At 35.7% G+C, this 14659-nt stretch overlaps 3 protein-coding genes across 5 annotated transcripts; 2 read left to right on the forward strand and 1 right to left on the reverse strand.

Moving 5' to 3' along the window:
• The first annotated feature begins 1747 nt into the window (after window positions 1-1747).
• Window positions 1748-3482, forward strand: LOC125273773 (cell surface A33 antigen-like). Of its 3 annotated transcripts, none has more exons than XM_048199435.1 (5): window positions 1748-2054; window positions 2137-2472; window positions 2690-2728; window positions 2815-2867; window positions 3030-3482. In XM_048199435.1, the coding sequence occupies exons 1-5, from the start codon at window positions 1991-1993 to the stop codon at window positions 3120-3122; spliced, it is 585 nt and encodes a 194-aa protein (XP_048055392.1). In that variant the 5' UTR covers window positions 1748-1990; the 3' UTR covers window positions 3123-3482. The 3 variants fall into 3 exon arrangements, with proteins under 3 accessions (XP_048055392.1, XP_048055390.1, XP_048055391.1); XM_048199433.1 differs by having other exon boundaries at window positions 1759-2054; window positions 2624-2728; window positions 3030-3479; XM_048199434.1 differs by having other exon boundaries at window positions 1765-2054; window positions 2152-2472; window positions 2624-2728; window positions 3030-3478.
• A 118-nt stretch (window positions 3483-3600) lies between these two features.
• On the forward strand, window positions 3601-6578 carry LOC125273770. Its single transcript, XM_048199429.1, has 2 exons — window positions 3601-3807; window positions 4312-6578. Exons 1-2 carry the CDS (start codon window positions 3706-3708, stop codon window positions 5281-5283), a joined length of 1074 nt encoding a protein of 357 aa, XP_048055386.1. The 5' UTR covers window positions 3601-3705; the 3' UTR covers window positions 5284-6578.
• Window positions 6579-6987: 409 nt separating this feature from the next.
• On the reverse strand, window positions 6988-14322 carry si:dkey-28n18.9 (sorting nexin-6). The gene is made up of 14 exons (XM_048199428.1): window positions 13699-14322; window positions 13103-13210; window positions 12908-13015; window positions 12437-12506; window positions 12149-12276; window positions 10949-11032; window positions 10784-10858; window positions 10649-10679; window positions 10481-10565; window positions 9496-9535; window positions 9300-9386; window positions 7777-7866; window positions 7578-7643; window positions 6988-7427 (listed from the first exon to the last, which is right to left on the reverse strand). Exons 1-14 carry the CDS (start codon window positions 13699-13701, stop codon window positions 7284-7286), a joined length of 1119 nt encoding a protein of 372 aa, XP_048055385.1. The 5' UTR covers window positions 13702-14322; the 3' UTR covers window positions 6988-7283.
• Between the last annotated feature and the right edge of the window lie 337 nt (window positions 14323-14659).

Consider the following 14659-nt stretch of genomic DNA (forward strand, 5'->3'; position numbering starts at 1 on the left):
TTATATTCCTGTATATTCATCTTCACAATAATTTAACCCAAAATTATTTACCCAATAGATTACATAAATATATTTCAGATCATATGTGTTATTTTGATTAATTATCGACTGTTTACATCATCCTGCTTATTAAACGGCTATTCAACAAATAAATGAATATGTATATTTTTGTCATTTACATTCATTTTAAAAACTATTTTATAATTTTAAAGGGTTAGTTCACCCAAAAATGAAAATTCTGTCATTAATTACTCACCCTCATGTCGTTTCACACCCGTAAGACCTTTGTTCATCTTCAGAACACAAATTAAGATATTTTTGATGAAATCCGAGAGGTATAGCCTATGATTCGTCCATAGACAGCAATATAAGCTTCTAAAGACATCATTAAAACTGTCGACGTAACTGCAGTAGTTCAACCTTAATTTTATGAAGCGACAAGAATTCTTTTTTTGTGCGCAAAACAAGAATAACTTTATTTAAAGGTGCCCTAGAATCAAAATTTGAGTTCAGTACATGGAAAAGACATACATTGAGTTTCAAACCCCATTGCTTCCTCCTTCTTATATAAATCTCATTTGTTTAAAAAGACTTCCGGAAAACACGCGGATCTCAACATAACACCGACTGTTACGTAACAGTCGGGATCATTAATATGTATGACCCCAATATTTGCATATATGCCAGCCCATGTTCAAGGCATTAGACAAGGAAAGGCAGTATTAACATCTGGATCTGTGCACAGACAAGGTAAGCCAGCAAGAACAACAGTGAAAAATGGCAGATGGAGCAATAATAACTGACATGATCCATGATGGCATGATATTTTTAGTGATATTTGTAAATTGTCTTTCTAAATGTTTCATTAGCATGTTGCTAATGTACTGTTAAATGTGGTTAAAGTTACCATCGTTTCTTAGTGTATTCACGGAGACAAGAGCCATCACTATTTTCATTATTAAACACTTGCAGTCTGTATAATTCATAAACACAACTTCATTCTTTATAAATCTCTCCAACAGTGTAGCATTAGCCGTTAGCCACAGAGCATAGCCTCAAACTCATACAGAATCAAACGTAAACATCAAAATAAATACTTTACTCACATAATTCGAAGCATGCATACAGCATGCATGACGAACATCTTGTAAAGATCCATTTGAGGGTTATATTAGCTGTGTGAACTTTGTAAATGCACTGTAATATAGTCGAGAGCTCGTGTGGCAGGGAGCAGGCGAATTAAAGTGGCGGCGCGCTGCCAAAATCAGTGTATAGTTAATGATGCCCCAAAATAGGCAGTTAAAAAAATTAATAAAAAAAAATCTATGGGGTATTTTGAGCTGAAACTTCACAGACACATTCAGGAGACACCTTAGACTTATATTACATCTTGTGAAAAAGCATTCTTGGGCACCTTTAACAATATCTTCTCTTTTGTGTCATTCTCATACGTTGTTTTTTGCGCACAAAAAGTATTCTCTTCTCTTCAAAATTAAGGTTTGACTACTGTAGTCACGTCGACTGTTATAACGATGTCTTTAGGACCTTTCTGGACCTTGAAAGTGTTGATTATATTGCTGTCTATAGACGAGTCATATAGGCTACCTCTTGGATTTTATCAAAAATATCTTAATTTGTGTTCCGAAGATAAACGAAGGTCTTACGGTGTGGAACGACATGAGGGTGAGTAATTAATGACAGAATTTTTATTTTTGGGTTAACTAACCCTTTAACAATATATTACCCTAACGTCTTTTAAGAAAAACAGTACAAAACAGCAGAAAGACGAACAGTAGGCCTATAATTATTACATATAACATTAAAGAACTTAATTTGTGTCTGTATGTTTCCGTGACTCTATGCATGCTTCGGTAACTGATCATTGTGTAAGAGTTCATCAACTGTACTGATAAAATAAAAAAAAAGAGCTGACAGGATGTGACTTGTGAAATCTGCGTCTGAAGAGATACATGACCATCACAGAATAAACATGGCGTATATAAAAATGTGGATATTTTTAAACATCCTGTCATCTCTGCACTACTTCATAACAGGTAAGACTACTTAATTAATGTGTAGTTAATTTATTTATATATAAATGAATAAATTCAAATTCGACAATTTTTAAAACAACAGATGTGTTTCCCTCAGCCTGTACTCCATCAGACAGTGGTGTGACAAAGATAACAGCTTTCTCAGGAGAGTCTGTGCTGCTGCCCTGCACTTGTACCAACACACAGGACAAGCCCAAGAGCTTCTTCTGGGAAACTAAAAGCAGGAGGGCTTCAAAAGATGGCATTTACATTGATATATTCAGTGTGTTTGAGCTGTACAGAAACAGAATTACACTGTTCAATCAGACTTCGCCAGGAAACGTCTCTCTGCTTCTGTCAGACCTGACTGAGGATGACCAGGGGTCATACGTCTGTTTGTTAGAAAAAACCTCCAGATTCATCGACGTCTTCATTAAAAGTAAGCAATCAGCCTCTGTTACCATTTTAACTGCATTTATTATTTGAACGTAAAGCAAAACACTAGTCAATGTTCGCAAGTAAACCTTCCATAAAAGATTAGTGTTGTGTAATATTGAGCTAAAACTGTTTTCTCTCTGTTCATTCATTAGAGAGAATTGAAAGTACACCATTATCTGAGACGAGTCTCAGTGTGTTGATCTCTGTGCCGTTTCTAGTGATAGGAGGAGCAGCTGTCATTTACTGCATTCACAGAGGTCAGCACACACACATTAACATGCACATACAACACAAACACATTTCAGTGAGCATGTTTTAATTCTGGTAATTACTGTTTCTAAAGCTCACAAAAAAGCAAGAATGGAGACCGGCAAGATAAATGTGGAAAATAATTTGGTAAGTTCAAAAAAATCTTGGGCCTGTGCTCATTCTTTTTATTAGTAGGAAAGAAAGAACAAGTGCTTAAAGAAATGAAACGTTTAATTGTCAATAATCCACATTTTCAATACACAATAACAAATTAATACGTTAAGGATCTTTCACAAACTGTCTCTTTAGGATGATCACAATTCAACATATGGTATTCTGCAGAGAAAATATGATGCTGAGGAAATGTATGGAACTATTGGCGACAGACCAAAGGACCAATAGAATGTGGTGAAATTTTCATCACTAAACCCTGTTTGCAACTCAACATTAAATTATTCTGTTACGTTGTCTTTTTTACATTTATGCATTTGATAGATGCAGAGTTTTGCCACTAGATGTTGCTGTTGAATGCTGTGCTTGTGTACTGTGTTCCACCGTTCATATTCCCTTTCCTTTTGTCAAAATATTCCATCTATACATGAAACTGCTTTGAAACATTACAGATTTTAGTTTTTAGACGATTTTTTTTTCGTTCTTTGTTTAGTGAAGAAGTACGCAGTTCTTCTAAAAGATATTCATGGATTCTGTCAGCAGAACAAGTCAAATAAAAGCATTTTTAAAAGGATTTTGTCCATTCATGGATAATTGTTTAGTAATTATACATTAATAGCCTACATTTTTTTTTATCCTCCATTGTGAATTGATCTTTGTGGTTTTTTTATTGCTGATATCATGTGAGTGACAGGTTGTCCCGCCCTCGCGCCAGTAATTTACAATATTTACAACAAAACAACATTATTAGCCATGATAGCTCATTTATAGGCTTGTCTCTAAAAACAAGCCCTGCCCTCACAGGCGTGGCAGAATGAACTTTATAAATCTGCAGAGCAATAGCTTCAGCTTTTCACAGCACAAACGGCATCACAATTTACTTAAAACTCAGAAAATGGCAGAGGCAGCTAAACATGTAAGTATAGGCAATTCTTGACAATTTATATCTAACATATGTCAAAACGATCAGTAACTGTCTTAGTCACAAATAAATGTTATATAGTCAAAAATTAAAGCATATTGATAGAACTTATTAAATGAGAACATTCTTTTGAGTTTAAAATTGTTCTAGCATAAACTTAATTAGTAAGCTAATGCTAAAATGTTACAGTACATTCAAAACAATGTCCAAACGTATAGACTCACATTTCCAAAAGGTTTATCATATCATCTGACAATAGTTCAGAACACAATCTAGCCTAAAACTAAGCCAAATCTAAACAAAACAAGGCACAGAAATTGTGTTAAATTATGTTGATTCAGATCTCTGTTTTGTTGCTATGGCGCAGAAAACAAGGTTTGTGTCTTGTGTTTTTAAATTGATGAAAATAAGTGTAAAGTTCTGTGAAATAATAATTTGTTCATCTGGGTATGTATTAAAAGCTGATAAAATTGAGATATTAAATCTTAATCTTTCCAGTATGCCTTCCACGTGGGAATAAAACGCAACTGTCCTGTGGTCAGTCATGACGGACACATTAGCATAGAATATCTGAGAAACGCACTTCAGGAAGATACTAATGTAGAACAAATAATGCGTGACTTCAAAAAATTGGGAATAACCTATGAGCTAAAACTGCTTGATTACCTGACTAGAAGCATCCCAAACTATCCAACCCCCACTGAATTTCACATCTCAGAGGTGACTCATGTCACTGACATATATGGTCTTCACAAAATCTTGGAGTCAGAGGGATTCAAGGCTTATGATAATGATGATGAGAAGTTCTCATGGTGGAGCCTGAAGATTGATAAAGAGAGTATACAAGCAGCTGAAGAACGTTATCTGGAGAAGGTGTTCCCAGACAGATCTCAAGAACAAACAGAAAGACAGGAGCTGTTCCTGAGCAAATTCACCACATCACCTGCATTCCACATTGACGAATCACGCTATGGCAACTTTCGATTCTCTTTTCCTCTGAATGATCTGATGGAAAAATACAGGGTGCAAATGTGTGGAGACCAAGACCCAGTTCTCAGGGAATATAAGACAAAGTTTTACAAGCAGGAGATCATGTACGTTGTTCTTGTTCACAGCCCTGAGGACAATGAGAGGTTCAAGAAATTCCCAAGGATTAAAAATAGCTTATTCGTAGATTATGAGGAAAATCAAATTCTCTGGAAAGCACAAGCCATTGGTGATGACATTAGATTTAAACTAATTCTGATAAAAGAGGACAACATTGCGAAGGCTGAACCTGTGAATAAAGAATATTATTATTATGTATGGGATCATGTTTGCCTGGCATTTCATTTAAAAGATGTCTTCAAGTTCCCAAAAGAAACCCTGAAAAAGAGCCTCACCCCTTGTAATGTGACTAAAATACACAGTGCAAAGGGAAAATGCTGTTCATATGAAGAAGCTAAAGAAATACTTAATAAATTACTGTAGTATTAAGAGGACAGTGGAAGCAAGCACATCTCCTTTCCATGAGTGTGCAGGAAACTCCACATTAGCATTCAGCACATTGATATTAATTTAGCTTAACATTTACTGGTTCTTTACTATTTTCTCACCTGATTAGTGTTTTGTATTCTTCCATGAATCTTTTTTAATGTAATGTCTGCATTGTTAATACATGATCAAATTTATAATAATAATTCGTTACATTCATATAGTCATTTCCTCTGCACTCAAAGCACCTCAGGGGGAATCTTCTCGACCACAACCAATGTGCAGAACCCACCTGAATGATGCGACAGAATGCCCACCACACACCAGCTGATTGGTGGAGAAGAGTCATTATATATTGAGATGATTACAAGGCCATGATGATAGACAGGGGCCAATGAGCAAGTTTGGCTAGGAGTTACAACTATGTTCTTTCTGAAGGACATCCTGTTTTTTTTTTTTTGTTTTTTTTTAACCTTGGATTAGGATGGTGTGTTTTTGGCGTGACAATATTGTGTCCCCATCACTATACTGGGGCACTAGGACCCACACTGACCACAGTGCGAACACCCCCTGCTGGCCTCACTAGCACCTCTTCCAGAAGCATCCTAGTTTTCCAGGAGGTCTCCTATCCAGGTACTGATCAGTCTCAACACTGCTTAGCTGAAGTGGGCAACCAGGTGAAAGCTGCAGACTGATAGCTGCTGACATTTAATCAATAATTATCACGGATCAATATCTAAAGGGATAGTTCACTCAAAAATGACAATTCTGTCATCATTTACTAAACCCAAGTAGTTCCAAAACAATGAATTTCTTTGTTCTGCTAAACACAAAGGAAGACATTTAGAAGAATGTCAGTAAACAAACAGATCTTGTTTACTGACATTCTTTGTGATCAAACAGATCTTTGTGTTCAGCAGAACAAAGAAATTCATACAGTTTTGGAACTACTTGGGTTTAGTAAATGATGTCATTTTTGGATGAACTATCCCTTTAAGAAGGAGTTTTTAGATTTTTATATTTATATTCTTGAATAAGAAGTTAAAAATATGCTGTGTGTGCTTCATTAAATGTAGTATATATACACTTTACCTGTATTTTACTTTTACCTATATTTACCCAACTATACACATATGGCAGTAATTTTCATATTTGTAAAGGTGTCTTGAACCTTCCTATAGAAAGTGACTTTGTGTGTTACACTTTTCTAGGTAGGCCTGTTTGTCTGACTTCAGACTTTAGAGTATGGAAAACACTCTATGATCATTAAACTCTTTCACATTTGTCTACAACTCTGATTCCTGGTCTGCTTTATCCACAATGGGACCAGCTGCATACCCTCTATGTTAAGGCTGTGTCTTAAAAAGCTAATCTGACCACCTAGCAGTTGGGATCTATCATCAATCTTACTTTTCAAATTCACATTAGACCAGTCTACACTTATAAATGACTCATAACCTGGGACCCAGTTCTTATGACCAGTTATGACCAGTTTCAAAGAAAAAACTTTAGATGACTAACTTGTAAGACTATCTTCTAAGCAGGTTATGCAATGTCCACTAGCCTCCCAGCTGGAATAAACTTTATCTACCCTAATAGTAATAACGTGCTCATGCTAATGACTACTTTTACGAACACCAATGCATTATCAATGTGTTTATCATTTTGTGCAGTATTATTAAATCATCACCTCAGCATTAACAATGTTTGCAAAGTAGAAACAGTCATGGGTTTTATTGCTTTACTGCAAAGCTTACATATGACAAAGTTCACTTCTGAATATATAGTCTAAAATTAGATGGCTTTTCAGTGTTAAAAGCTGGGAAACATTACAATCAGATTAAAGAGGACCAGTGATTAAAAAGATATGAGAATAAACCGAATTTACAGAGCACTTTTATAATATCATGATGAAGTTCTATTTTTTAGACCCAGAACAGTTTGATTACATTACCAGCAATAGTGTTATGATCATAAACCACCTGTTTATGTTTCATTCATTCTGAATACATGTTTCTGCAAGCTTCCAGATGCTGAGAATAGAGTTCAGCGCACTCCTTCGCTGTGTTGAGCTGCTGTTCACACCAGTCAATCAGGAAGTTCTTCAGCACATTCACTCGGGAGCTATGGAAACGCTCAATCTGCCACACATTAGTCCAATAAATATACAATATCCTATATAAATGTGCAATATGTAATCAACATTATTTTAAAATGGAGAAGGTCATCAACACTGGTAACACATTTAGCAGATAATCTTCTTTAGGTTTAACATCAGTCACAGCATTTACCTCTTGTTTAGCCACAGATGAGATCAGGTTGAACTCTTTCTCAACAGCTTTTTGAAATGCCTCCATCTACAGTATTAGACACAGAAAGACTTCATTTGAATTACCGGTTAAATATGATGTGAACACTTCAGTGTGGACGGACACGGACGTGTGTATCTGGACAGAGAATATATGAAAGATACATATATTAAAAGCATACCACTTCTTTCTTATTGGCCTTGGCTTTTTCTGTACTCTTCTTAACAGTTTCCAGCTCTACCAGTTTACAGGTTCTTCTGAAGAGCATCTCCTGTAAAGTATAATGGACAATTACAACCACAGCAGTCTTGGGTTTCATTATTTCATTACATTTCATACAATCCTGCATTCAAAATAAAATATTATATATATAGTTTTGTAAACAAATATTCCAGCCCTTAAATTTGATTGGCTGAGGGGAGTTCTGATATATAGCCCAGTCTGTCAGTCTGTGACAGTGTTATTATAGTTAACTAAAACATAAAAATTTTTGTTACTTGAAATAAAATAAAATATAACAAAGTAAACTTATTTCTCATTTTCATTTAGTAACTTGACGTAGCCTACTAAAATAAAAATGAATAAAACCAAACATGTCCTCTGCACAGACCTATGACCAGCTTCTTCTCCATACTGGCGTGATGAATCTGATCTTCAGGCAAAAGGAACTGGATGAAATATTTGAATGCTACTGATCCTCAATCTGATTTCTGTCTTGTGATGCAGCCTGAATCATGTGATGCAGCCTGAATCATAATCACACTGTGTTCTTTCATTGGCATGAGGCTCTTCAGAAGAACATGTGCTCATGACCTTAAGGCTAGATTATTGTAATGCTCTACTGGGTGGTTGCCCTGCACATTTAAAAAACAAACTCCAGCTGGTCCAAAACGCAGCAGCTAGAGTTCTTACTAGAACCAGGAAGTATGACCATATTAGCCAGGTTCTGTCAAAACTGCATTAGTTCCCTATTAAACATTGTATACATTTTAAAATCTTGCTAATTACTTACAAAGCACTAAATGGTTTAGCTCCCCAGTACTTGACTGAGCTTTTAGCACATTATAGTCCTTCATGTATATTGCGATCTCAAAATTCTGGTCAGTTGATAATACCTAGAATATCAAAATCAACTGCAAGTTGTTTTTCCTTTTCCTATTTAGCACCTAAACTTTGGAACAGTCTTCTTAGCATTGGGAACACTTCCTATAACACCCGATGTTCTCGTTACATCATAGGAAGAATGGCATCTATGCTTATATTAGTCTCTCTGTTTATCCCGAGGTTACTGTAGTCAGCCGGATCCAGGCCGTATCTAGATCAGGTGGAGGACCTGCGCCTAAACACGACCACAACACATCCCTAAAATGTCAACAGAGATTGTGTCAAACTACCCTGTGAAGGCCTCATAGTCACGACAGCCAGTGGAACAGATCCTCAACAAACCCATCTCCATACCGGTGTGATGATGAATCCGATCTTCAAAGAGATGGAACTGGATTAAATATTTTGAATGTTCCGATCCCAACCTGACTTCTGACCTGTAATGCTGCCTGAGTCATAATCATGCACTGTTCGTGTGTTGGCCAGAGGTGAACAGTAACTGGTAATACTGTATCTAAAAGATTAGTTACTCTGTATTAAACATTGTAAAGCATTATCACACATAATCACAGTCATTGATAAGCATTTCATAAAACATACTTTCTCTGCCTCTTGATAGCGAGACTCCAGGTCCAGACCCAAACCAAGAGTGGTTAGGTTGTTACTGGCAACTTTCTCATAGTTTCGCTAAAGAAAAATCAAAAAATCAAATTTTAGTATTCATTATTTTTATCTAAATACAGGAATGAGAACCCTTCAATTGTGTGCAAAGATTTTGCATGTAAAGTGCACTTACCTTTACTGCCTCAATAATATCAGACAGCTTCAAGCAAACCCTAAAGAAATACAATATGAATAAACTGATTATCCTCTCATAACCAACATTCACATAAACAAACATTTTTCGGACACATTCTCTCTTTATTCAGCATGCACATTAAAGGGTTAGTTCACCCAGAAATTAAAATAATGTAATTTATTACTCACCCTCATGTCGTTCTACACCCGTAAGACCTTCGTTCATCTTCGGAACACAAATTAAGATATTTTTGATTAAATCCGATGTGCTCAGCGAGGTCTGCATAGACAGCAATGGTACTTCCTCTCTCAAGATCCATAAAGGTACTAAAACATATTTAAATCAGTTCATGTGAGTTCAGTGGTTCTATCTTAATATTATAAAGCTATGTGATTTTGTGCGCCAAAAAAACCCCCAAAAACGTCTTTTTAACAAAATCTAGTGATGGCTGATTTCAATAACGTTACACTGCTTCAGAGTGTTATGAATCTTTTGAGTCGAATCGGAATCAGTGATTCGGATCGTGTATCAAACCGCCAAACTGCTGAAATCACGTGACTTTGGCTCTCCGATTCACTGATTCGATTCGTAAAGCTCCGATGCTTCATGAAGCAGTGTTATGAAATCGGCCATCACTAGATATTGTTAAAAAGTCATTATTTTGTTTTTATGGGGAACAAAAAAATATTGTCATCGCTTTATAATATTAAGGTATAACCACCGTATTCACATGAACTGGTTTAAATATGTTTTTAGTACCTTTATGGATCTTGAGAGAGGAAGTACCATTGCTGTCTATGCAGGCCTCGCTGAGCCATCGGATTTAACCAAAAATATCTTAATTTGTGTTCCGAAGATGAACGACGGTCTTAGGGGTGTAGAACGACATGAGGGTGAGTAATTAATTACATTATTTTCATTTTTGGGTGAACTAACCCTTTAATGCAGAAACAAAAGGTAATTTTATTTTGTGAATTTTTACTTGGAGAATGCTACAGCATCTGCATCGTCCTGATTCACACAAAGATGAAGAGATGTGGAGAAATGTCCACAGGCCAAAGCAAGCTCTGTAAAACACACACACACATAGTGATACATAAGCCTACTGTATTCCCAAATCATGTGTTAACAGTGACTTGCAGTGACTTACTTTGCTCTGTCATCACAACATCAAGTAATTTCTATTGAGAGAAGAACACAATATTGCAAACTGAATTATAAAATGACTTATAGTCCACTGGCCAGATAAAAACTGAAAAAAAAGAAAGAAAAAAAAATAGTGTACCTCTGTGGCAACCTTTGATAAAGCAGCAATACTTGTGTTTCTATTTCTCTCGTTCTGAAAGAAGTTGTCCACATCCTGGGGATATTCAATTTTATATATGATATAAATCACATTAATATATCCATAATGTTTATATAGTTATATATATAGTCATATATAAGATACCTTATGACTTTCTTTTCTCATCTCCTCCACAGCCTGACTAAGGCGATTAAAGATTCCTTTCCTGCCTCGCTGTTTTCCAGGAGACTAGTCAAAAGACACATGAAATGACAAAAGCCAGATTATCATCAAAGATTTCTTCATGTTACTGAGTTTTTGAAATGAGCGCATGCGTAAGAACAAAGACTATAGAATAACACAAGACTTGTCACTCGTATTATTATGAATGGGAGAAAGTGAAACGCGCAATATGGCGGAATAAGTCCCGCCTTCTAAATAAGAGCCAATCGCCGACTGGTAAAGTCATCTCGTCACTGCAGCGGCCGTTAGAAGCACCGGTTTCTATAGAAACAGTCAGACGCGCGCCTCCGAAATGAGGCACAGGAGACGCGCATTTACGTCTGCGCATGCGCATTAGCTTGATCCAGCCTGAAAAATAACGATTTTTTGTCATGATTCAAGCATTTGGAAAACAAATTATGAGACAGTTGTTGTTTGATTTGATTGGTGATTTCAAATATGACATTTAATTGTAAGGTTGGCGAACAGTTTTGGAGAATTTGATGTTTCCCCATTCAAAGAGATAGGAGCTGAGCTGCATGATGCCCAGGATGCCCGAGAGGCGTTTCAAAGATGGCCGCCGAGTGAAATGACTTGACTTAAAGGGACTTTGGTAAGAATTTCGAGGGAACGCCTCCCAAAACTCGTGCACGAGTATTGGAACACGAGTGTTTACCACCGGCATTCGCATGCTGGGGAATCCAGTTAAACCATCTTATGGTAGTAGCTGTGTTTTTGATGTTTCCAACAGATACAAGCTGGCCTATTCCGGTTTTGGAGATTGAGGAAGCTGGTTGAGCTGGTGGAACATATTGGTCAAGAACACTGTTTAAAAACAAATAAGATCATACCAGCTTAAGCTGGTCAGACTTGTTTTTTTGAGTATAGTAGCTTATTTGTTCCAATATGGGCGACCAGCTCAGCCAGGTCTCCACCAGCTTATAGTATAGCTGGTCAACCACCTAAATGACACTTGACCATCTACCATGTTCCACAACAAAACTACTACCTTCAGTTTTAGCTGGAGACCTCAGTAGGTTAGCCTGGTTACAATTAGCATTGTATTATCAATCATATATCAGGCTGAGATGCAGAATTTAATGAAAAATCACAGTCACTTTGTGTATGTGTGTGTGTTTATACCTCAGTGTTAATAAGAAAGCTCTCCAGTGCTTTGCACTTGCAGAGAGTTGGGTGTGTTGCCACCTGCTGGAGATAAAACTCCAAAGCCTTACAATAACTCTGCCAACCCTGTCCTAGAGCCAGGAACCCTGAACACACATCCAGAAAAACATGTAAAATGTGTTATATAAGAAACAAAGTATCAAACCAAGTGCCATTTACAAAAATAAATGAATAAAACCTTTCTCAGAATTAAAACTATTCATATATTTTGTCTGAATTTCCTGTGCATATTCAAATAATACATACCAAGTTGTTTGAATGCTTTGGTCTGCATGTTCAACTGGGTTGGAAGTGCTTTAGGGGGCAAAGGTGGAAACTGTGGGCATAAATTCATCTCATATAAGTGCTTCCCCATTCATGCATCTTATGGTTTTAGTGAAAATAAGCAATTCCTAACATTTAAAAAAAAACATAAATAAATGACTAACATAAATGCCATGGATAAATATTGACTGAGAAATCCAGTATTTTGTTGAGGGGGGTCAAAATGACAAAAATTACCTTAAAGATGGCAATGCATCTTTCTAAAGTCATTTTCTCCCCCTTGTAATCTAATTCCAAATCTCAGGTGAAATTTGTCATTTTAACCCTCCTCTACAAAATAGTGGATTTTTTTATTTTTTATTTTTTTAAATCAATCATTTTAGCTAGGGACGTTTTCAAAATTTGGTTGATTTGACATGGAAGGACCCTATAGCGCTTAGAGAATTCACTCACAATAATTCCCTGAAGTCCAGGAACATTTTCTTGTGAGAAAAGACTCTGTTGAAGCCAATCAAAGTCCTCATATGTTCGAAACACACACACCCCAGCACTGCCATTCAACTGAGGGAAAAAAAATGAAGTAATGATATTTTAGCATTCCAAAAAACACATTTTAAACATGATTTATGCATTTGCTAGGCATCTTACTTTCTGGGATGTGATGGCAAACGTCAGAACGTCTCCATCCTGAGTCAAATCAGTGATTCTGATGCTGTTCGCACTTACACTTAGTGCTGCTTCTGCACTTGAACCTTCCTACAACACTCACCGAGACATTAATTCACACAGTACAAGAATTGAATTTAATGCTTGCAATCGATGTGACAATTATAATCATGTATAGGGATTTATTAGCAAATAAATATCTGTGTTGTTATACTTTAAAGACATTAATTCTCATGAGGTAATAATTTTCCAGTATATACACTTCTTATACTACTATAAGGTTCAATTCAGTAGCATTAGTTAGTGTATTAGGCATCATGAACTAATAAACAATGTATTTACAGCCTTACAGTTCATTATGAACAAACATGAATTAACAAAGAACAATAGCATATTTGTAAAATATCATATTTTATAAAAAATGTATAAAGTGATATTTAGAAATACGTAAAAACATTTCATTAAAATTTAAAGCACGAATTAATATTAACAAATTGAACATTGTCTACAAACAGCAGATGATTGAACAGCATGTTACTACATGGTCATGTGATAATCAACTAGAAATGGTTACTTACCATCTCACTCGAATTAGACAGGTTTCCTACTTTGGTTTACTCTTAAAAAGGGACAAAACAGAGACATATAAGAAAACTAAAAGTAAAACCTTTTCTTAATCTTCCATATAAACCCCTTTTACTGTCAACTCTACTTTTTACTCTATTTCCCTTCCTCGCTCTCTCTCTCCAGTTGATGCAAAATGCTCACACGCACATTCTTTCGGAGACAGGATATCCTTCAGATCAAAGGTCACTATGGTCCTGCGATTTGGTTGTATGTAAAATTGTATCCAATATATAGTTTTTAGTGTCCTCTTTCAAATGACATGTGAAATACACTCAAACTAAGTAACTTGTAAAGCACACTCATTACAGGCTACTGAGTAACTAAGCAGTTACACTGGGCAAAGTTTATGAGTTGCACCTGACTGCAGTGTTCATAGCATGCATAAAAACATACAAGAAAGTGGTGACAAACACAAAGCAGAATGAAACACTTCACAATCATTAGAACAGAAAAATGATGAAGAGAAGATTAGCTTTGGTTAAATCATTTTTGTTTGACAATTTTATGGACAAATACGGAAGAGGATTAGGGCCAAGCAATAATAAAAAAATAAAACCATCTCGAGATTAAAGTTGTTAAATTTCGAGAAAAAACTTGTTAAATTTCGAGAAAAAAGTCGAGATAAAATGTTGAGAATAAAGTCATTAAATTACGAGAAAAAAGTCATTAAATTATGAGAACAAATTCGTTAAATTATGAGAAAAATGTTGTTAAATTTCGAGAAAAAAGTCGAGATAAAATGTTGAGAATAAAGTCATTAAATTATGAGAATAAAGACATTAAATTACGAGAAAAAAATTTGTTCTCGTAATTTAACGACATCATCTCAACATTTTATCTCGACTTTTTTCTCTAAATTTAAAGAGTTTTTTCTCGTAATTTAACGAGTTTATTCTCAAAAGTTACTTATGT

Source organism: Megalobrama amblycephala, linkage group LG8, assembly GCF_018812025.1.
Source record: "Megalobrama amblycephala isolate DHTTF-2021 linkage group LG8, ASM1881202v1, whole genome shotgun sequence".
Lineage (NCBI taxonomy): Eukaryota > Metazoa > Chordata > Actinopteri > Cypriniformes > Xenocyprididae > Megalobrama > Megalobrama amblycephala.